The sequence below is a fragment of the Lepidochelys kempii genome, chromosome 16 (assembly GCF_965140265.1).
Source record: "Lepidochelys kempii isolate rLepKem1 chromosome 16, rLepKem1.hap2, whole genome shotgun sequence".
Lineage (NCBI taxonomy): Eukaryota > Metazoa > Chordata > Testudines > Cheloniidae > Lepidochelys > Lepidochelys kempii.
Window position 1 is genome coordinate 10781920 of NC_133271.1, and position 23067 is coordinate 10804986.

The 23067-nt window shown below is 48.6% G+C and overlaps 1 protein-coding gene across 12 annotated transcripts in view; it reads left to right on the plus strand.

Moving 5' to 3' along the window:
- Positions 1–23067, plus strand: part of CACNA1B (calcium voltage-gated channel subunit alpha1 B) — a 473291-nt gene that overhangs the window by 240841 nt on the left and 209383 nt on the right. For all 12 annotated transcript variants that reach the window (XM_073313889.1, XM_073313878.1, XM_073313882.1 and 9 more), the window contains one exon: positions 5388–5491. In XM_073313889.1, the coding sequence (XP_073169990.1) occupies positions 5388–5491 (104 nt within the window). The remainder of the gene's footprint in view (positions 1–5387; positions 5492–23067) is intronic.

The window sequence follows — 23067 nt, forward strand, 5'->3', positions numbered from 1 at the left end:
GTATTGTTTGCCCAGGTTGCAAGAAACTGTAAACTCCAGGCTTTAAACCATGCTTAGTCCCTTAAGGTATGTCTACATTGCAGTTAGACACCCGGGGCTGGCCCGTGTCTGCTGATTCAGGCTTGCAGGGCTTGGCTCAGCGGCTGCATAACTGCGGTGCAGATGTTCGGGCTGGGGCTGCGGGTGTCTAATTGCAGTCTAGACATACCCTTCTTGCTGAGAGAAGCCCCTTGAGGCATGTGCTAGTTTTCAGCTCTCTGGCTTCTGCTAGGTAGAGTGCAGACAATTTGCCTTTGAATATTTGGGAGTTCTGTCGCTCATTAGAAAAAGTACATCATTAGAAACCCAAAGGGGTGGAGGATGGAGTGATTGTAAGGTTCCAGGAGCCATTTTCTCCTGTGGAATTTTTCTCCCTTGGAACATTAGCACAGGTAGTGGCTGGCCATTCCCGGGGAGGGAGTGTGTCACTGACAACAACGCCTCCTCTCAGTGTTGTTAGCTGATCCCTTTGCACTAAACAGATGACTGGACACATTTCCTTTTCTTGTTCAGAATCTTGGCTTAGCGTCATGTGAAAGTGTAAAGGGACGCTTCTGAAAAAAAGAGATGGAACAACAGGTGGGAGGGTTTATAGTCTGGTTAAAGTTAGGGAACTGTGGAGTCAGGGCTCCTGGATTCTACTCCCTCCTCTGGCACCAATTCATTCTGTAGCCGGATGCAAGCCTCTTAATCTCTCTGTGCCTCCGACTGCTCATCTGTTCAATAGGTTAATTTAATACTTCTCTACCTAAAAAGGTACGTATGATGCGAAACTAACATATGTGCGTTAGGCACCTGGGCATTGCTAGAACAGAGGCTCTCTGTTAATGCAAATTGTTTTACACTAGTCTATACAGAAACTGCTGCAATCTCCCCTTGCTGTTTGTTGCTTGGTCTGGTTCCACAGGGAACATCCCACTTTTCCTCCCAACCCCCCTCATCGTTAGTGGAGATGTAGCTGACAATGGAGGCAAAGTCTTCAGGAGTATTTACATGCTCCTTTTTCATACTGATGCTGGAATGTGGCCCCTTTGATCAGCACTGTTTGAAGTCAGTGGAATGTGGAATTCAGCAGCTATGCCCAGGATTCATGAAGCTCCCCTGGTGATTCCCCGAGCCAGAGGGAGTGTGGAACTGAAAGTCGGTAGAGTCCCTGGAGGTAGAACTTTCCACTGCCGTGAGGTACACAGGGTTGGGGAGATCTGACTGAGCCGGCAGGTCTCCATTGATCTGGGCTGGCTGGAGCAGAAATCCCATCTCGTGTTTAATGGAACTGGGTTGAGCTGAGTGCGGCTGTTGCTCCTTCTCTTCCAGCGGCGAGAAGCTCTGAAAACAAAGACATCCTCTTCTTCCTCCTCCCGGTTTAACAGGGCAAAAGGGCTCTGTGCCCTGACATTTTCAGTGGCATAGAACCACCAATGAAGCTGCATCCAAGAAAAGGGCGAGAGAAGGGAAAGTGGCAGGGTGCAACAAAAGGGTTTCTAGTCATTGCAGCCAATTGCAAGCAGGAGTGAATTGCTGTCAAGCAGATTGTCTAAAAGCATAATTTTAAAAGAATTCACAATGAGACAGAGGCTGCCATCTTGCTTGTGCAGCGAGACAAGGTAGCCTAAGGCTTTAGCATGGATTAGGGCAACAAGAATGTCTGGGGGTTTGGCTGTACAGCATCTGGGACGGGTTGGGCAAACTTTTTGGCCTGAGGGCCACATCTGGGTATGGAAATTGTGCGGCGGGCCATGAATGCTCACAAAATTGGGGGTTGGGGTGCAGAAGGGGGTGAGGACTCAGGCTCAGGGGTGGGGATGAGCGGTTGGGATTGCAGGAGGGTGCTCTGGGCTGGCACCGAGGGGTTTGAGGGCAGGAGGGGTATCAGGGCTGGGGCAGGGGGCTGGGGCACAGGAGGGGGTCGGGGTGCAGGCTCCGGGTGGCCCTTACCTCAAGCAGCTCCCAGAAGCAGCAGCATGTCCCCCATCCAGCTCCTGCGCGGAGGTGCAGCCAGGCACCTCTGTGCACTATCCCATCCGCAGGTGCCACCTCTGCAGCTCCCGTTGGCCATGGTTCCTGGCCAAGGGGAGCTGCGGGGGCACTACTTGGGGCAAGGGCAGCATGTGGATCCCCCTGGCTGCCCCTACGCATAGGAGCTGGCGGGGGGACATGCTGCTGCTTTCAGGAGCAGTGCAGAGCAGGGGAAGCCCCCGCTCCTGCTCCCCGGCTGCAGTGCCGGAGCAGGGCAAACCCAGGACCCCGCTCCCCAGAGGGAGCTCAAGGGCTTGATTAAAACGTCTGGAGGGCTGGATGTGGCCCCTGGGCCGTAGTTTGCCCATCCCTGATCTGGGAGGTGTGATTCCTGGCTCAGGTATATGTACACATGCTGGCTCCACTCGAGCTAGTGTTTATGAGCAATGGGACTGTAGCGGCATGGGTGGTGGGTTGGGCTGGCCACCGAAGTACCTTCCCGCCCTAACTCCTCATTGTTTGTTCAGCCGAAAGTATTCGCCGGATTTGACCGGAATTTGCAAACCGTTTTGATTTCAGCAAATTCAAATGAAAAGTTTCCGCCAGCTCTGGTGGTAAGGATAAATGCCTGAAAGACTGTGAGGTGCTCAGATACGGTGGTGATGGGGAGGGTCACGTATAAACCCTTAGCTGGGTACACAAATGGGGCTTGTAAAGTGAAGTGCCAGCTTGCTGTTGTCACTGAGGTGAGTGTAGCAGTTCTGATGCTGCTGGGAGCGGCCCATAAGCGCCTTCTGCATCTTGACGCAATGCTGTCACCTCATTAAAAGTGTTTTATTTCCATCCCTTCCCTATCCGGTTAGTCTTGCGATTGGGATTGAGCAGCACAAACAGTCAGCCAAGCATGAACTGGAAGCATAAAAATTGATTTGATCTCTTGGCTTCCCCCACTTAATGAGGAGGACTGGAGTCAGGATGTGGGAGTCCAGCCCAGCCTCTCTGCTCATGGAGCACTGCCCTCTGCGGCCGCGGCGTCCCAGGATACGGCTGCAAGGCTCTGCTGCCGAGGGTGGGGAGTTCCTTTTTCCTGGCAGCTCACAGGTGAATTCACGAAAGCATCTCCCTGGGGCTGTGGAAAAGACCCTGCCCCCGAGAAGATTTCTATGGCCCCTTCTCCCTTCCTGCTGAATGCGGCCTGCACCTTGAGCCCTTTGTGCATGCGAAGAACACACAGAGCAAGGCCCTTGCCTGCTCCAAACATAAGGCGACCCTGCAGACGCTCAAAGAAAAGTGCTCAATGAGACACCTTTCTGCCCATTCTATTCTAAAGGCTTTGATCGTGGAATTGGATCATGGATCGGTCACCAAGTTTGGGCTTCGGCTGAATAAGTAAATGATAAACAAATGATCACTCGGCAACATTTTAACCTATAAAGCAGTGGATGTTTATATGAATTCTCTCCTCCCATCTATGCCCTTCCTCTGTGCTCCCCCTTTGGCATTTTCTAGACCCCTGTGTCCCATCAGCCTGGTCAGGGCAGGCCAGACTACAGTTCCCAGTATTAGTAAATGTGGTCTGCCATTGAGGAAGCGTTCCATCCATGTGCCCCACTGTGTTAGCTGTGCTCTTGGCCAACAGAGTGGGAACTGAATGGGGTCCTCTAGGGCTAAAAGCCTATGCTGCTAGAGCTTGAGCGAAGGGACCATGGTTCGCTCCCTGGTGCTGTAACAGACTCATCTCCTCCGTGGGTCAGGCACGGAGGGGCACGTGTAGTGCACTCTCACCGCTGGGTGACCGCTGAGCGTCAACACCATCAGCGGAGCCAAAGCACTGGGGAAAGAGGCATGAAGGGTGACACCAGTACTCACACTTCATCCTCGTGTGTTCAGCACAGTCCTGTGGAGAAGGGGCAGGGAAGAAAAAGGGAGGAAGAGTAGAAGGGAGGGAAACTAAGACTGGGAGGAAAGAAGAGAACAGAAAGACAGAAAAAACTGCAAAAGGAGGAAAAATATGGGGATGGGGGAAGGCTGAAATATATTGGTGGTGGCATTTGTTTTTTTTAAAGTATTTTGTGGGAGTGGGGGGATGGACCGGGTGTGGGACAATCTTTCTTTCTTTCTTTCTTTCTTTCTTTCTTTCTTTCTTTCTTTCTTTCTTTCTTTCTTTCTTTCTTTCTCTTCAGAGGTTTGTAACTAGGACAGCATGAAATGCTGGCAGGGACAATTTGTTAGCCCCTCTTATTGTTAGCAAATCACCAGTCAGCTGCTGTAGATATTTATAAATACGTTAGTTATTCAGAGAACCTTTCCTTATGAATCTGATCCTTAGTCTCAGTTGTTCGAGGAATGGTTTGTGTCAATGTATACTCCAGCGGTGACTCATGAGCTATTTGCCACGATGAATACTTCAAGTCTTTTTGTTATCTGTAATTCATACTGTATAACTGGTCATCTAAGTCACACGGTATTTGTTTTTGCTCCCTGATTGGATGACTCCCAAACCACACAAGGAACTTTCAAGATGGCTTCATGAACGCATGTGGTTCAAATACTTGTCAACGCATTTGTGACACTTCCTCTTCCTGTTGTGAGCAAAATTTCACTTGCACAAATGTTGGGGAACAGTGAATATAAGGCATGACACATTGTGAATAAAAGACTCTGTGTCAAAGAGAGGTAATGGATTTTGTTCAAGCCAGTGCTCACAAGTATTTCCCTGCGGTATTTGCCAAGTTCTGTTTGCAATCTGTCAGGCATTTCAGGCCTGTATTAGGGATGGAGGAACTGTGTCATTCTTTCACCATTAAAAAAGAAGAGAAGCAAATTTTCCTTGTTCCCGCCCCCCTCCCCCCCATCTTCAAATCAGCTGATTCAAAAGTCGCTGCATTCTTCCTCCACAAGAGAAGAATCTGAACGCTCCATGGCACTTGGCTTGGGTAGTGGCCACATGGCATTTTACTTTTCAGCAATTACTTGAAGAGCTCCCTTGTGGTTAAAGAATGCAGAAACTTTGTCAGAAACTAAAACCCGGTCTTCCCCCCCAGTACACATAGTTGCTTGCTCAGAAAGTTTTAGATTCTGGTTTCGATGACAGACTTCCAAAGTGCGGAATAAGCAGATGTGAAGTTGGCATCACTCTAAAGGCTACATTCACCTTACTTGTTTTCCCAACCATTTTTCTCTTTTTCTGTTTGTGTGTGTGTTTCATTCTGTTCCTCGGATTTCCGTCCTCAGTTCAGTTGCTGCACATTTAACAATACCAGTTCATATTGGCACAGTCTATAGGGAGTCTAAAGGGAGGACCCATTGTCCATTGCCCTGCAATGATAGATGTTTGCTTTTCTGGGGACTGATAAAATATTGCTTTTCTTTCTTCCCTTCTCTATTTCCAGACCAATGATGCTGCAGGAAATACCTGGAACTGGATTTACTTCATCCCTCTCATCATCATTGGCTCTTTCTTCATGCTCAACCTGGTGCTGGGCGTGTTATCAGGGTAAGGCGCCAATGACTTGTCTGTCTCCACCTGGATGTGAGAGGCAATAACAGCTGCAGCATGTTGGACTGCGTGTTGTGGGCAGGGACTGGGACGGGAGGGTGACACACCAGACTCAACACATTGATTTGGTTTCACTCTCTACCTACTCCCTTTCTCTTCCTTGTAATAGTGTGCCCCATGAGGCCACCACTCAGCTGTAACCTGAGGCCACCAGCAGGGCTGGTAAAAAGTCAGTAGCCAAGATGGTCCCGAATTGTCAAGCATGACTTCAGTTGCCAGGGTTAGGGAGTTTCATGGAGTAAACTAATTTAGGCCTTGTCTAGCGAATACTTACTCAAGTGCTGAACTGTAAGCAGGTGAGTAGCCCCACTAAAGGCAGTGAGACTATTCTGATGCTTAAAATTAAGCATGTGAGTACATGTTTGTAATGCATGTAACGGGCTCCAGTGACGGTAACAGCCTGCTACTTACTCCCAGATGATGGAGCTACCTTGTCAGCTCATGCAGTGGTAGGGGCTTGTGCCTTGGGTTACATCCACTATGGTATCTGTGGCTACGTCTACACCACACAGAACTTGGGGCAGCGTGTAGGGTATGCATAGCTACACCTCACAGTGAAAGGCAGGCTGTGTCCATGCTGTGGTGTGTAGCTACAAATGTCCGTGAAGGTTCTGGCTGGGGAGAGGCAGTGGGGAGGGAGCTGGTCACTACACTGCCTAGATGGAGGAGACACTGCTTGTGTGTTTAGACAGCCGTGTAGGGCATATAGCCTGGGGGTTCAGGGGTGTCTTTACTTGCCTACACAGCTATTTATACCCATGTGGGGGGGCATGTAGTGAATATACTCTGTACTCTGCCATTTGTGCAGTGTAGACGTAACCAGTTTGTATGAAACCCCAGTGTTGCCAACTCTTATGATTCTATTTTATGTCTTGCAATATTTTGTGTTCTTCTTAAAGCCCCATGTGATGGGGTTTGTCTGGCCTTTTCTGCCCCCTGCTGGAGCCATTGGCTGCTTGATACCTGTCTGCTCAAGGAAAATCCACTCAGAGCAGGCTACCAACAAGACAGTCCTCTGGAGGTCTAGAAGGGCCTGGAGGAAAAGCAGACCAATCAAAAGCCAGCAGACCAGTTAAGAAGGCTTGCCTGCTTCTTCTCAGGAGAGAGATGGGTGAGACTGGAACAGAGGAGGTGTTGCTCAGTGCTAGTCCAGGACCCCACGGCTGGGCCAGGCTCTTCCTTCGAGTGCTGCAACTAAGTGTTTGCATTTGAAGTTCGGCTTCTTTGCATAAAAGTGCAGACAGCCAAATCCTGAGTTTATTTGGTTATGTAAAGGTTGAGAGAATGACACCGATCTGCTCCAAGCAGGTGGCCAAATCTTATGGATTAAGGTGGGGTTTGGCCCTAGAGGGGGCATTATGGAGCAGCCCCACCTGCCACGCCTCAGCTCCTGGAGAGGAGAATGTCAGCTTCCATTTAGAAAGTGAAAGTACATTTCTAGCCCTTCTTGTTAAGGGGGCAAGCTTGAAAATGTGGAATGTAAAGACTCAAAAACCAGAAGGCAAATAAAAATAACTCTGCTTAATTTTTAAAAATTTCATGATGTTTAAGCCAATCACCTGTTTTTTTGGGGGGGTGGGGGGAAAGGGCTGACTCAGATTATAGTAATGCATGGAGTTGGTAATACTGAGCCAGGGGTTCATTACATTTGGATGTGAGACTTTGGTTTGGCCCATTAGAGAGAGAGAGAGAGAGACAGCTGCTAAATTCAGATCCTAACCTGAATGTCCCCATCACCCGTAGATGTCTGGATCTGGGTTTATCATCCAGACCCATCTCAATAGTACACAAACTCTTACAGTGTATGCAACTGGGTGCCGGAGCCCCTCCAATAAACCAGTATTGGGCTTGTGTATGTGCACCTCGATTTATGTCTCATAGCACGGTTCTCAGCCCTTGTTTGCTGATTGCCCTTCTGGTAAAAAGAGAGGAGTGTGCAGCTGTGTTGGAGGAAAAGGTTAATGCCCTTTAATATTGCAGCCGTTGCTCTTTCTCTGTCTTACGTAGCCAGGGAAATAAAACGTTCTTCAAAGAACAGATCCATGCCTAGAATTTTTAAAAGAGCCTCAACACCCACAGATCCTCCTGTGTTCAAAGCAGGTGTGGGGGGAAAAGTAGAGAGCGGCTTTGTGTGAGGATCGGGAACAGTGCCCTTGAGCAGGAAGAGTACAGCTGGCATAAGTTGTTTCAGAAGGTCACGGACAGGGTCAGAGTTAGGGGCAGGCGATCCAGGTGACTGCCTGGGATGCAAGGCTTGTGGGGCGCCGGGCTCAAGGCGCTGTTTTTGTTGTTAGTGACAAAAGGGAAAATAAAACGTTTGAAGTAAAATGTTTCAGGTACGCCATATGTGGATTCGTTTTTCACTAACCTTCTAGAATGTTCTGGACCTTTGTAGAATCTCATGGAACCTTCCAGTCTTGCTTGTATATGCCATGAATAAATACAGATCCTAGCAAACAAATTTATTGTCTTACACGACAGGGATAAATCATGCATGCAAATCGTGCATCAAAGTCGTGCAATGGGCTACAAATGCAATAACACATAAGGTATTCAAAAGTTTAATAAATGGAGTTGGAGGGTCTGAAGATGCTTCTTGCCTGGAGCGCCGTTTGGTCTAGGGCTGGCCCTGGTCACAGAACAGGCTGGTGTCTGGCCAGCTGAAGAGCTTTGCTTTCCCTTTGTTCCTAGATGATTGGTGTGGGGTAATGATGTTCTGTCGGGGCCATTGGCCAGGCATTGTCTGCTCTCAGAGGTGTTGGCAAAGGGGAAGCTCATGTCTGTACCCATGTGATATTGTACCGAAAGCACTTGTGCAGCGGCTGGAGCTGGGGGTGGTGCAGTGTTTGCACAATTCACCTGCAGGGTTCCCCAGTCTCAGCCCAGCTTGGTTAACAAGATGTTAATAATAATAATAATTAATAACAATAATAATAAACAAAAGTCGCAGGTTCCTGTTCCCTTAGGTTTGGACTCAAGGGTGATCTTGTGACCACAGCAAGGCCTTGAGAGATCTGTTTCTAGCTCTGCCACATGTTTCTTCTGACCTCAGGCAAGTTACTTTGATGCTCTGTGCCTCAGTTTCCCCATCTGTATTTTAGGGCAGATAATACCCACCTCACAGGGAAAGACTCAATTAATTAAGACTTGTAAAGAACTTCACAAGGAAGATCCCCTGAGGAGAGGCTAAGAGAAAGATCCAACCACCTGGGGCCGACATTAGCCTCATTGTTTACCACACCACTGGAAGGTACTAAATGTTACGGTGATGAGGAGAGTGTAGAAGAACATGGCAAGTTGCTGTGCTTAATTTTAGACGAGCTGATGACGAAGCCTTGCATTGCTGCAGGCAGTGACCAGTGCCGTCACCTTCCCTAGGAGAGGGCTCTGCAGCAGCACTTCAAAGAAATGTGTTTCTGCTGAAATTATAGGAAAAACCCTGTATTTCCTGGGAAGAGTCTTTGCCTGCAGATTTCAGAGGGGTAGCCGTGTTAGTCTGTATCAGTAAAAACAACGGGGAGTCCTTGTGGCACCTTAGAGACTTACAAATTTATTTGGGCATCAGCTTTCATGGGCTATAACCCACTTCATCAGATGCATGGAGTGAAAATACAGTAGGCAGGTATAAATATACAGCACATGAAAAGATGGGAGTTGCCTTACCAAGTGGGGGGGTCAGTGCTAATGAGGTCAATTCAGTCAAGGTGAATGTGGCCTATTCCCAACAGTTGACAAGAAGGTGTGAGTATCAACAGAGGGAAAATTACTTTTTGTAGTGACCCAGCCACTCCCAGGCTTTATTCTGGCCTAATTTGAAGGTGTCAAGTTTGCAAATTAATTCCAGTTCTGCAGTTTCTCATTGAAGTCTGTTTTTGATCATTAAAAGAGAGAGACAAAGGGTGAAATCATGACCCAAGTCAAGTCTATGACAGAACTCTCACGGACTTTGATGAGGTAGGATTTCACCCAAGGACTTTATATTAATCCACAGTACAGCTGCTCAGTGTTTCGGCTGCACCCAGCAGACACCAACCCCCCTGCTATGGACAGCCCCAGCGATAAACCAGCTTCCTGTTCCTGTAAAACAGAGGCAAGCGTGGATTTGGGGCTGAGGTGCTAGTGGGACCAACACCAAAAGTGTTCACTCCGAAATTGTCTTCAGTATTTATCTGGCCCCCATTATCATTATCTCATTATGTACGTGCCTGGGAGATAGGGCAGTGCTGCAATCCCCATTGTACACCTGAGAAACTGAGGCACAGAAAGGGTAGTTGGCTTGCTTGAGATCACACAAAACATCTGAAGCGGAGTGAGGAATTGAATGCTGATCTCACAAGTCGTAGGTCAGAACCATAATCAATATACCATCCTCCTCCCATGAGTGTTACTCGTGTGATGATATACGTCCAACACCTTAACCTTGCAAACTACATAGATATGTATATGACTTTTTTTAATTTGATTTCTAGTTGCGTGTATAGCTTCCACTTGCCACAGTTGGTGACATGGGAAGTCATGGAATAGACTTTTAACTAAATAGGTCTGTTAAGGTTCCTTCCTCACTCTGAACTCTAGAGTACAGATGTGGGACCTGCATGAAAAACCCCCTAAGCTTATTTTTACCAGCTTAGGTTAAAACTTCCCCAAGGTACAAACTATTTTACCTTTTTGTCCCTGGACTTTATTGCTGCCACCACCAAGCGTCTAACAAAATATAACCGGGAAAGAGCGCACTTGGAAACGTCTTTCCTCCCCAAAATCCCCCCAAGCCCTGCACCCCCTTTCCTGGGAAAGGCTTGATAAAAATCCTCACCAATTCGCATAGGTGAACCCAGACCCAAATCCTTGGATCTTAAGAACAAGGAAAAAGCAATCAGGTTCTTAAAAGAAGAATTTTAACTGAAGAAAAAGTAAAAGAATCACCTTTGTAAAATCAAGATGGTAAATACCTTACAGGGTAATCAGATTCACAACATAGAGAATCCCTCTAGGCAAAACCTTAAGTTACAAAAAGACACAAAAACAGGAATATACATTCCATTCAGCACAGCTTATTTGATCAGCCATTTAAACAAAACAGAATCTTACGCCTATCTAACTAGATTGCTTATTAACCCTTTACAGGAGTTCTGACCTGCATTCCTGCTCTGGTCCCGGCAAAAGCAACACACAGACAGAGAGAACCCTTTGTTTTTTCCCCCCATCCAGTTTTGAAAGTATCTTGTCTCCTCATTGATCATTTAAGTCAGATGCTAACGAGGTTATCTTTAGCTTCTTAACCCTTTACAGGTGAAGGGTTTTTCCTCTGGCCAGGAGGGATTTAAAGGTGGTTAGCCTTCCCTTTATACTTTGACAGGCTCTTGGGTATTTATCATTGTGATCAGGTTTTAACGAATTCCCCTCGATTCCTGGATTAGGGCCCTTTCCCAGAGTGGCAATGGAAATGCTATAGATTTCTGACCTGTTTAAAGAGATGCCGTCATCTCAAAAACCATCACCAATAATAAATAACTTTAAACACAAATGAAATTACCTACATTCCCAGTAGCACTGGAGATTATGAAAAGAGCAGTAATAAAAAAAAATCAAATTACTTTTCACCATTTATCTAGGAATTTCGCTTGCTAGCCATTTATACTGCACTCAATGCTATATAATATCTGAGTACCGGGCAAAGCTATGTTGTTTGAACAGCTACTACTGGTTCTGGTCCCGTCTACTTTAGAGAGATTTGCACCACTAGTTAGACTCCTTTACAAGTCTGGTACCCATGTAAAGCTGGGTTTGTACCGAGGAAATTGGTAAACCCTGCTTTACATTGGCGCAGTGTGTTTACATTCCGGCTTTTCACTGATGTAGAGTGTCAATAATGTAACACCAGTGCACTGTTCTCTAATGTAGACAGGGCTTAGCACGTGGGCTCTCTTTACTACTCCCCTGTCCCTTCTCTGTGCTGGGAGTTTTGTTTCCTTTCCTCTCTCGGTGAGTAGTGCAAATAAACTAGCCTGTTTTGCTTCCTGGTTCTCACATACCAATAAAATTTGGCAATGTTTGGGTTGCAAACACTGCAGGTGCGGTATTTGTTTTAAAAGGAAGGCCAAATAACCCCTCCATCCCCATTGTTTCCAGTGGAAATTAAAGTAAAATAAACAACCAACAACAAAAAAATGGAGAAAAATGTTTGGCTCTTAGGTGTTAGTAAAATTGTGATATAAAAATAACCCTAAACATCAGACCACACTTGACGTGACAATGGCTAAAGATGTAATTAAAAGCATGTTGGGGCTGTAATTCAGATTAGATTAGTCTCTGCCTGCTGTACGGCGTGCCCCCCCCCCCCCATGCATGCTGATCAAAGTTCTGCCAGTGTTCTTGTAATCAGTTAACATTTAAATACTCTCTCAGAATGGCCTTCTGAGCTTTCTGCTCTCTTTCATATGATGCTCACCATTGAAGCGGGTGGCTGTTTTCTCTTCCCCCATGCAAGTATCATGGGTCAGATGGTCAAAAGAGCTCAGCTCCCTTTGAGACACCAAAATAAAGTGGCCAGATTTTCCAAAGGAACACATGCCACTGTGACTACGATGCAATTTTTAGTGAGCTAGCTGGCTCAAAGCTAGCTTGGATGTGCTTACGTTACACATGGTCTCCGGATTGTAGTGTAGACATACCCTTGCCATATCGATTCAGTATGACATTAAGGGTGAGTCTATAAGGACAAACTCAGTACCCGTTTTCCAGTGGTAATGCAGCTGCACCAGTCTTAAACTGCTCAAGACCAGGTTAGGATGTTTTAGCCCAATGGCATGGGTTTTCATGTCTACACCAGTGGCTTATCACTCATGCAGCCAAATTCTACCAGTTGATGAAATCGAGGTCCTAATTTTTCTAGTGTAGACAAGGTGCAAGTCTCTGCAGCAGGAACAAAGCTGCATACTCACCATAGCGTGACAGCTGTGTGCAGTCGTGTTCTTCACTTCGGAATTTCGGAGCTTGTGTGCCATTATCCTTTGGAACCATTGATCAGGGAGGAATAAGACTGGTAGATCTCAGTGCCAGATCATAGAATATCAGGTTGGAAGGGACCTCAGGAGGTCATCTAGTCCAACCCCCTGCTCAAAGCAGGACCAGTCCCCAATTTTGCCCCAGATCCCTAAATGGCCCCCTCAAGCATTGAACTCACAACCCAGGGTTTAGCAGGCCAATGCTCAAACCACTGAGCTAGCCCTCCCCCATGTTCCTCTCAAATTGAGGGTATGCCTATCCCTTCTCTGCTCTGCAGTGAGTCATATTTTTTTCCCTCACAGGCTGTCTTCTATGTTCCTTTAGAACCTTTGGGGGTCTTCACTCCCACTCCTTCCTTCCTTCCCTCCCTTCCCTATACCAAGATCCCACATCCCAAGCACTACCCTTTTAGCTGAGCATGAGTAGCTGAGACACCCTTCAGAGATGACCGATGCCAATAATTCACCTGGCTGGCATCTGTTTTACTGGGCTAACCCTCCCGCTCATAAACATCAGTGGATGGTGTACTTGATCAAGTTGGACAGATACAGTGTGTGTTTGGCCATCCATCCATCAACCCAGTCATCCGTGCCCTAGAAAATGTATCAAACTGGCTTAAGGTGTCCGCATGCACTCTTCAGTTACAGAGACAGTAAAAGCCTTTTAAAGAGGAAAATGTTTACCTCAAAGAAACCAAATTAACAACCCGACCAATGTTTCCCATGCAACTTGCAGCGAGCCCACCCAAAGTAGCAGTATCTCAGGCTTCGTTTTCACTAGTGAACTGGATTGGTTGTACTGATCCAACTTAACCACAAACAGGCCTGTGTGTCTATACTAGCCTGGCTGAATCAGTTTACGTTTTGTCCTACATCCATAGGCGTGCTGTCCTAAACTGTTTTGGTTGCAGTGCCCTCTGGGTACCTATCCCACAATCCCCACCTTAGCTCCCAGAAGCCGTGCCTTCTTGGAGATTCCACAAGGCCACTAATGCCGTCGCAGAAGGCCTAGCTGAACAGTTTTAGTTTATTTGCATCCACATTGGCACTAATCTGCTCATGCTTTAACTGTTTTATTCAGCCTGCTGAAAGGTGGTCTGCCTTAGCTAGTTATTAAAACATTCATGGAGTATTTCAGGGACTGTTGTGTGGATGGCTATATAGTGTTCTCCCTTCTGTAACCGACAACACCGCAGGGTGTGGCTCGGAGTGCTGTGGTCCCCTAAATGGTTGGTAGTGTGCCGGGGGTAGGCTGTGAGATCAGACGCGAGTGCTAGAGGTGCTCCAGCCACTGGGCTCTTCTGGCTCCAGCGCTGGATGGATACCCCAAAACACTCGCATGCTTCAAATTGATAAAAGGGTCCTACCAGGAGTAAACGGGGCAGTTAATCTAGGCATGGCTTTTTTTTAACATACACAAGAGATCAGCTAATAGTTCCTAACTCTGCCCCTAGGGGCAGTCCAGGGGTATACAAGGTAACCAGGTCCAGTTATAACCTTGTACACCTCTTGGCAGCAGGCTACAATTCTGTGTCCTCCTGCTGTGACCTAAAGCAGGTTCCCCTCCCAGCATCAAGGTGTGTCTCTGTCCAGCTCTCAGGCCCTCCTGAGTCTCCTCCAGACTGCCTGCTATCCAGCCTTTCCTCAACAGCAAGCTCCCTGGCTGCTGGCTGCAGTTTGCTACTGCTGTTCCCATCTGAGCCTGAGCCAGATCCCTCTCACCCCAGGTAGGGCCTAGGCAGTGAGATTATGGAGACTTCTGGGGGCTGGATGTGAACGGGGTGGTAACAGTGGCCAATAATGAGCCAACAGATTCATTCCTATACATTTTTGCTCAGTGTAAATGCTTTGACCAGGCCTGTGTAATTGCTTTAGATTGTACCATGGCAGGAGCAAGGGGACAGGTGTCATCAAAAAAGGATGGGTATGAACTTGGTACAGAGCCTGAGCCTGGGTCTGAATTAATTAGGCTGTTTGCTAACAATTTCCCACTGTTTCTGCCATCAGTGATGGGAGCGGTGGGACCACAGGGCACCAGCAGCTGCCAGCATTCCTCCCACAGGAGCAGTGCATAGGGCTGGTCTGTGGGTCAGGGCTTACAGTGCGCCGGGCTGAAGTGGGGACACACTGAGCTGGGTTGCCACCTGCGGGGAAACCCCCCTCTGATTGGCTGCTCTTCCCTATAAGGTGGGCCAGTGGGGCAAGCAGCCAATCAGAGCTGCAGCAGAAGTCCTGTGAGCAGTGACTGACAGCTCCCCTGCCCCTCCCACTTCCCCTCTCCCTCCTGGCAACACTGGGTCTGGGGAGGGGAAGAGGGAACTCTTGCAGCCTACCCCCCAGACATGGGGAGAACCCCAGGAGGGGAAGTCGTGAGGCTGAAGGGCTGGCAGAACTGAAGAGGGGGCTGGAGGGTACAAACAGATGTGGGGGCAGAACTGATGTGGGGACTGGATTGATTTGGGGGCTGAGGGGCAGAATTAATTGCTGGGCAGATGGGATGATGAGACACCCGCACCAGCAGTCTTTTCAGACCACGTTCAGCGTTGCTGGGAGGGGAGTGAGTAGTTACAAGTGGCTCACTCCGGATGTGCATCCAAAAGCCTGGATGCTTTTACATGTGAACCTCTTGAGTGTGAAGGATGGTGCTGGACCAGTCTTGAAAACGAGCTTTTCTACAACATGGATGGTGGCCCTTGGGGATTTTCCAGCCCAACCAAGAAGCAAGAACTGCCTTTTTGGGGCCTCTGCTCCCAGCTGCAACCAGGAAGTGCAGAGATGCACCAAGATGGTAGCTTTTCCTGGTGGAGACATACCTGTGCATCGTCTAGACCGGCCGTGTGCAGGGATAGACAACATCAGCAGCCTTACTTATATTTAACACTCCAAGCGTGTTTTATACTCTGCCACAGCCAGATCGACAGCACTGGCTCCGAGTGGCCAGGCAGGGAGGGTCCTTCTGCGGAGGGAATACTGCTCGATATCGCTCAACACGGAGAATGACTCTGGCTTCAAGGTGCCAGGCTTAATGGATTTCAGTGGATTTGAAGAGCTCATCTCTGGCTTGAGCTAGCAGCTGTTGATTGCCCTGGAAGAGCTACTGCAGCTTTCATGGCTCACTGTAACAACGCATCTTAAATCTCTCCTGCTACAGCTCATTTTGAGCAGGTTGTGCCCTATCACGGTGTCGTCTGAACTGAACTTTCCATACGTTCTCTTCCCGTCGGCTGCTATTTTCTCAGTGCTGAGGTAGTGTGTCCTAGATTATCATTGCTTCCCATCTCTTACAGCGTCCCCAGGGGATTCCTTACCCTTGTGTGCTGGGAAACTGTGGCTTCAATCCTGATTACTGCAGCCTATTGGCTGGGAGCGCCCAGCTCCGTTCAAACCTCATTGAGCCGTCTGTCTTAGTGGCTCAATTTGCTAAGTTTCGTGACAGATTTTTCCCTTTCACAGCATTCTGCTAGATTGAGATAATAAAACTTCAGCTTGTGAGACATGCAGAGACTGCAGTAGAGTGAAAGCTAATTAATGTATCATAATGGCAAAAAATTCCTTTGTCCTTCTTTTCCCTCATTATGAGGGACAATCACTCGTTTTCCACCCAGATTTATTTCCATCCCACGCTTACCTACTGCGATCTCGCTTTGGCTGATATCAATTACTTGCCTCAGAAATGCTGCATAATGGAAAGGGATGTCAGTGCTATAAACGTATCTTGCATCAGTTTCAGATTCCTGCTCTCTCGCTTTGGGTGATCTCTGTTGTGGGGCTTAGCCCACCTTCTGCTCCACATTAGACCTGCAGACAGAGCACGAGATGGGTTGACTCTCCCTTCTTTCCCACCGCCACCCCACTTGGGTAACAAACCCATTGCTGTAAACAGCAGAGAGACTACGTGATCCCTGCAGAGGTGAGAGCAGAACTTCTGGTCCATGGGCCATGGGTGAACTGGCCCTTGGGGGAGGCTAGTTCCTGGCTCCTCCCCTTTTGCCTGAGGCCCCGCCCCCCACCGGATCCCAAAGCACCCCCACCACAGCCGCTGGCCTCCCTGCTCCAGCCCCAGGCCGCCTCTACACCTGCAGCCCGAACACCAGGCAGGTGGCATGGCCACAGTGCCCCCCAGCCCCAGAGCACCGGGCAGGCCGCAGTCCCAGCACCCCTGATCCCAGCCCTAGAGCACCACATGGGTGGCAAGTGGACGGGGCCACACTGGGCTGTTCGGGGAGGCTCAGCATCTCCCAGCCTCTGATACCCGCTGCCCATTTTCTGGTCCAAAGTACAGGCCCCCCCCACTTGAGTTCAATGACCCTTAGTTTGCAGCTCTGGTAATTGGTCCCTTATTCTGTGTGTGGCCCACTAAAACAGTGGCTCTCAAACTTTCCAGACTACTGTACCCCTTTCGGGAGTCTGATTTGTCTTGCGTGCCCCCAAGTTTTACCTTCTTTAAAAACTACTTGCTTATAAAATCAGACATAAAAATACACAAGTGCCGCAGCCACACTGTTACTGACAAATGGCCGACTTTCTCGTTTTTACCACAGAATTAGAAAATAAATCAGTTGGAATATAAATATTGTACTTGCCTTTCAGTGTGTGGTAGATAGAACAGTATAAACAAGTCCTTGCATGGATGAAATTTTAGTTTGTACTGACTTTGCGTGTGCTGTTTATGTAGCCTGTTGTAAACCGAGGCAACTATCTAGATGAGTTGACGTACCCCCTGGAAGACCTTGGGTACCCCCAGGGATACGTGTACCCCTGGTTGAGAGCCACTGCACTAAAGGGTATCGAGAGCTGTCTGTCATTCACTCACTCCGTGTTTTACACACTTACCCCTATTGGAAGTGAGGTAGAGGATGGAGCCTTTAGTATGAACCAATGGGGAGACCAGATTAGGTTAAGCTGCCTGGGGCTGTCCTTTCCCATTGGGATGGAGAGTTGCTGGATCTAGTTACAGCGTCCCTCACCACTCCCTCTCATTTTCTGCCGCAGGTTGAAAATGGCCCTTGATGCTGTGGGATAAATGGGGCTGCTGTCCCCAAACCCCCGCCTCAGAGTTGCACTGCTATGGGGTCTGCAGCATTACTTCCTGGACCAGGAAAATAAAATCGCAACTGACACAAGCTGGGTGTAAAGACAAAGAGGCTGCAAGGGCATGAAAGGGCTCGTCTCTGGGCCTTTCTGCCTCCCCGTCTCCAGGGAACACGTGGTGCTTTCTCTGTTTGAGTCATGTTTGATTCACTCCAGGCTCAAAAGATAGAGATGGTGGCAAAGCCTGGATTGATTGCGAGCATCGCTCTCCCGGTAATGCTTTCATCCCTTTTCAGCTAGCCGAGGAGAGCTATTTTCTCCTCTCTGCAAGCGACGAGAGGGAAGCAGCAGCAGCAGCAGCTCTGGCTGTGCAGGATTGATCGAGCCTAGACCTTGGCCCTTCCTGAGATAAATGCCAGCTATTAGCAAGGGCTGGTGGCTCCGCCAGCTGGGCTTCTCCTGCCCTCCGGGTAGCCCCGTCTCTGAGTCCAGTCAGGAAGCAACGGGGGGAAGGGGGGCGCTTTCTCCCGTGGACAGCATGACGCAGCCAGACGCCAGCCAGAAGGCCAGACGGGGTTGGATAGCACTGGGCATGCTGGGGATTTCATGTACCTAGCGGGAGCACACAGCTTGGCTTAATGATGAAATCCTAGCGGATCTTAAACATAAAAAAGAAGCTTACAAGAAGTGGAAGGTTGGACATATGACCGGGGAAGAGTATAAAAATATTGCTCGGGCAAGTAGGAATGTTATCAGGAGGGCCAAATCGCACCTGGAGCTGCAGCTAGCAAGAGATGTTAAGAGTAACAAGAAGGGTTTCTTCAGGTATGTTGGCAACAAGAAGAAAGCCAAGGAAAGTGTGGGCCCCTTACTGAATGAGGGAGGCAACCTAGTGACAGAGGATGTGGAAAAAGCTAATGTACTCAATGCTTTTTTTGCCTCTGTTTTCACTAACAAGGTCAGCTCCCAGACTGCTGCGCTGGGCATCACAAAATGGGGAAGAGATGGCCAGCCCTCTGTGGAGATAGAGGTGGTTAGGGACTATTTAGAAAAGCTGGACGTGCACAAGTCCATGGGGCCAGACGAGTTGCATCCGAGAGTGCTGAAGGAATTGGCGGCTGTGATTGCAGAGCCATTGGCCATTATTTTTGAAAACTCGTGGCGAACCGGGGAAGTCCCAGATGACTGGAAAAAGGCTAATGTAGTGCCAATCTTTAAAAAAGGGAAGAAGGAGGATCCTGGGAACTACAGGCCAGTCAGCCTCACCTCAGTCCCTGGAAAAATCATGGAGCAGGTCCTCAAAGAATCAATCCTGAAGCACTTGCATGAGAGGAAAATGATCAGGAACAGCCAGCATGGATTCACCAAGGGAAGGTCATGCCTGACTAATCTAATCGCCTTTTATGATGAGATTACTGGTTCTGTGGATGAAGGGAAAGCAGTGGATGTATTGTTTCTAGACTTTAGCAAAGCTTTTGACACGGTCTCCCACAGTATTCTTGTCAGCAAGTTAAGGAAGTATGGGCTGGATGAATGCACTATAAGGTGGGTAGAAAGCTGGCTAGATTGTCGGGCTCAACGGGTAGTGATCAATGGCTCCATGTCTAGTTGGCAGCCGGTATCAAGTGGAGTGCCCCAAGGGTCGGTCCTGGGGCCGGTTTTGTTCAATATCTTCATAAATGATCTGGAGGATGGTGTGGATTGCACTCTCAGCAAATTTGCGGATGATACTAAACTGGGAGGAGTGGTAGATACGCTGGAGGGGAGGGATAGGATACAGAAGGACCTAGACAAATTGGAGGATTGGGCCAAAAGAAATCTGATGAGGTTCAATAAGGATAAGTGCAGGGTCCTGCACTTAGGACGGAAGAACCCTATGCACAGCTACAGACTAGGGACTGAATGGCTAGGCAGCAGTTCTGCGGAAAAGGACCTAGGGGTGACAGTGGACGAGAAGCTGGATATGAGTCAGCAGTGTGCCCTTGTTGCCAAGAAGGCCAATGGCATTTTGGGATGTATAAGTAGGGGCATAGCGAGCACATCGAGGGATGTGATCGTTCCCCTCTATTCGATATTGGTGAGGCCTCATCTGGAGTACTGTGTCCAGTTTTGGGCCCCACACTACAAGAAGGATGTGGATAAATTGGAGAGAGTCCAGCGAAGGGCAACAAAAATGATTAGGGGTCTGGAACACATGACTTATGAGGAGAGGCTGAGGGAGCTGGGATTGTTTAGCCTGCAGAAGAGAAGAATGAGGGGGGATTTGATAGCTGCTTTCAACTACCTGAAAGGGGGTTCCAAAGAGGATGGCTCTAGACTGTTCTCAATGGTAGCAGATGACAGAACGAGGAGTAATGGTCTCAAGTTGCAGTGGGGAAGGTTTAGATTGGATATTAGGAAAAACTTTTTCACTAAGAGGGTGGTGAAACACTGGAATGCGTTACCTAGGGAGGTGATAGAATCTCCTTCCTTAGAGGTTTTTAAGGTCAGGCTTGACAAAGCCCTGGCTGGGATGATTTAACTCGGAATTCGTCCTGCTTCAAGCAGGGGGTTGGACTAGATGACCTTCTGGGGTCCCTTCCAACCCTGATATTCTATGATTCTATGAGGGCAGATCTGTCGCAACGTGCTCTGCCATCTGCATCATTATCAAGTCTTAGTCCTCCCTCACGCTTCCTCAAAGCGTATTGTTCAATGTTGGCGATTTAATCTTCTGGCTCAGATGCTGGTGTCGTTACACAAGTGCCTTTATGCTCCAGAAACTGATGCTGGAAAAAGCATCTTCTCACTCGGGGCCTCTGCTTCCTGTGCGGCTCTCAAGCCCGTCGGTTCACCGGTGCCCAGGCTTTTTCGTTCGTGCCGGCGCAGCTACTGGGCCACGCAGGGGCTGCAGAAGGCCATGCACACAGCAGTGCTGGGATGGGTCTGCTGTGTGTCTGGAGGTGGGAGAGCCTGAACAGGGAGGCTGCCGCCCCAGCGCCCTGCACTCCGTGGGGGCTACGTTCAGGGGCGTAGCTACAGTGGTGCAGCCGCCCCAGGCTCACGAGGCTGTGGGGGCTCAACCAGCAGAGGCTGCTCTACTTTCGGCACCAGGGTAGTTACACCACAGTCTCCCTACAGGCAGACGGGGCTCTCCCGCACCCTCCCCAGGGCCATTCAGCCTCGCGTCATGAGGGATGGGGTATGGCAGGCTGAGGGAAGTGCAGGGTTATAGCCGCTGCCAGGAGGATCCGTCAGATGTATTCTCCGCAGTGCAGAAGCAGCCGCAGAATTGCTCCATGGCCAGGGATGACTGAATGGCCTCCTCTCCTCCCAGCTGCTGTGCGACCTCCCCGCGCAAACCCCATCAGCAGGTCCGGACTATGCCTCTAGCGCAGCAGTGCCTGCAATGGGCACGCAGCGTGGTGTGCTGTCTCCTTGTCCCAGCATCAGGCGCCGTGGCTGCTGGTTCCGTTACACCTCCCTGCAAGGGCTCCCTTTCGGAGGGGAATGTCCAGGAATGATGCTGAAAGGCACCAGCTATGCACAGCTCTGAAGGAAGGCAAGTGAGAGCAGACACGTACCCTCCCTTCTCCATGGCTCTCAGAGCCCGCTCTTCAGTTTGAAATGTCCAAAGTGACAGGGCAGCCAGCCCTTCCCTTGAGAGGCCATGCTGCAACCAAAGCCCTCTCAGTTGTATTAGATGTCATCAACACCAAGACGTTCCTGGTGATGTTTTGCCAAATACTTCGCTTCCCTAATTTCATCTCATTTCATCCCAGCTCAGTTATATACCCCCTTGTATTGCTCTAAACAATTCCTCCTTGTTCTTGGTGTGTACACCCTTCTTGCACCCGTAGATTGTACCACCTCCTTTCCAAGTGGTTTCCTAGCCAAGGTAGACATATGTAATTCTTTCCCTCCTAAACAGAAAGGAAGGATGGCCCAGTGGTTATGCTTCTAGCCAGGGATTTGGAAAGACTTCAGTTTTCTACTCTGCTACAGACTTTGTGCATGACCACGGGCAAATTGCTTAGCTTGTCTGTGCCTCAATTCTCCATCTATGAAATGGGGGTAATAGTGCTACCTTACCTCACAAGCCTATTGTTAAGATTAAATGTGTTAAAAGTGGTGAGGTTCTCAGATAGTAATATCTGATTGGGAAGGGGGGAGCAGGCCTATATGTACCTGAGATACATTTGTGTCCTTCAGTCTTCACTAATCTCTCTTCACATTGTTTATATCTTTTTGGTAGCAAGGTTCCAAAACCAGTTTTCTCCGCATGGCCAGATAGCCACGGGCTTGTGTCTTTCCTTCTCAGCACCCTGATACCTCTGTGCATGCAGCCTCGAATTGTGTTGGCCTGTGCTGCTACCATGATGCATTACAAACTCCTTTCGAATGTGTGGCCCATTGTCACTCCTGGATCTCTCTTGACTTGCGGCTGCCTGCATCTCTCTCTCTGTCTCTCTCTCCCACCATATATAGGCTTCAGATTATTTCCCCCCCAATTTACTTGCCTTTGGTTTTTTTTAAAGACAAATTTCATTTTATTTTCTACCTGTGTTTGTAACCTCTCAGCAGCTGCTCTGGTTAGGGCATTGAAGAGAAAGATGTTCTCGTCTCGCCTCCCCCACCCCTATGGCTCCTATCTGCTGATATGAATAATTCAGCTGCTGCTGAGCCTGCCTTTGTTCTTTGCACAGAGGAGCTTTTCTAAGCTACACCAAAGGTTGGCATCTTTGAGGTGGTCGGACTGTGGCTGGCCCGCTGGGACATGCAGAGGTTAGCACGATGGGGGTCTCTGTTCTCTTGCAGCCATCTCCCTGACCTACCATTTCAGGCTCTCGGAGGTGTGCCGCTTCACAGGGCGAGGTGGTGGGCTTCTACCTGAATTATTCAGCTTCCAAAAGAATTCAAAGGGTTGCTGGCCCTGTTTCAAGTGACACTTCCTACTGAAAATACATCCATCTGGAGCTAAACAAGGCAGGAATCAAAGGAAAGACAGCCTACGTTTAACCCTGCTAGGGTCCTGAGCTTTGCTACTGTATCTCAAATCCCCTGCCTCTTTTTTCACTGTCTTTTTCTACCTCCTCTTCAGGGCTGCCAAACCACTCACCATTTTAATTCCTGGACCCATTTCTAAGCATCCTTAGAAGTCAATGGGATTGACAGATGCTTGGCATGGAATGCCATTTGCATTTGCAAATACATCTACATTTGGCAATGCTTTTCACTTTGCAGGATTAGTCCCCTGTGTTCTAACTTTTCTTTTCTTTTCTTTTCTTTTCTTTTCTTTTCTTTTCTTTTCTTTTCTTTTCTTTTCTTTTCTTTTCTTTTCTTTTCTCCTTAGCGCACTCTCATTGCTTTTTCTCGCTCCTAGGGCAGGTTAGCAGTGATTAAATGGATATTAGAGTCACGGAGGGTTGGTGTCCATATGTCTTTTAGTTGTATAAACAGAATCACAAAGTGGCTGATTTTGCTGCAGCCGGGAGGGAT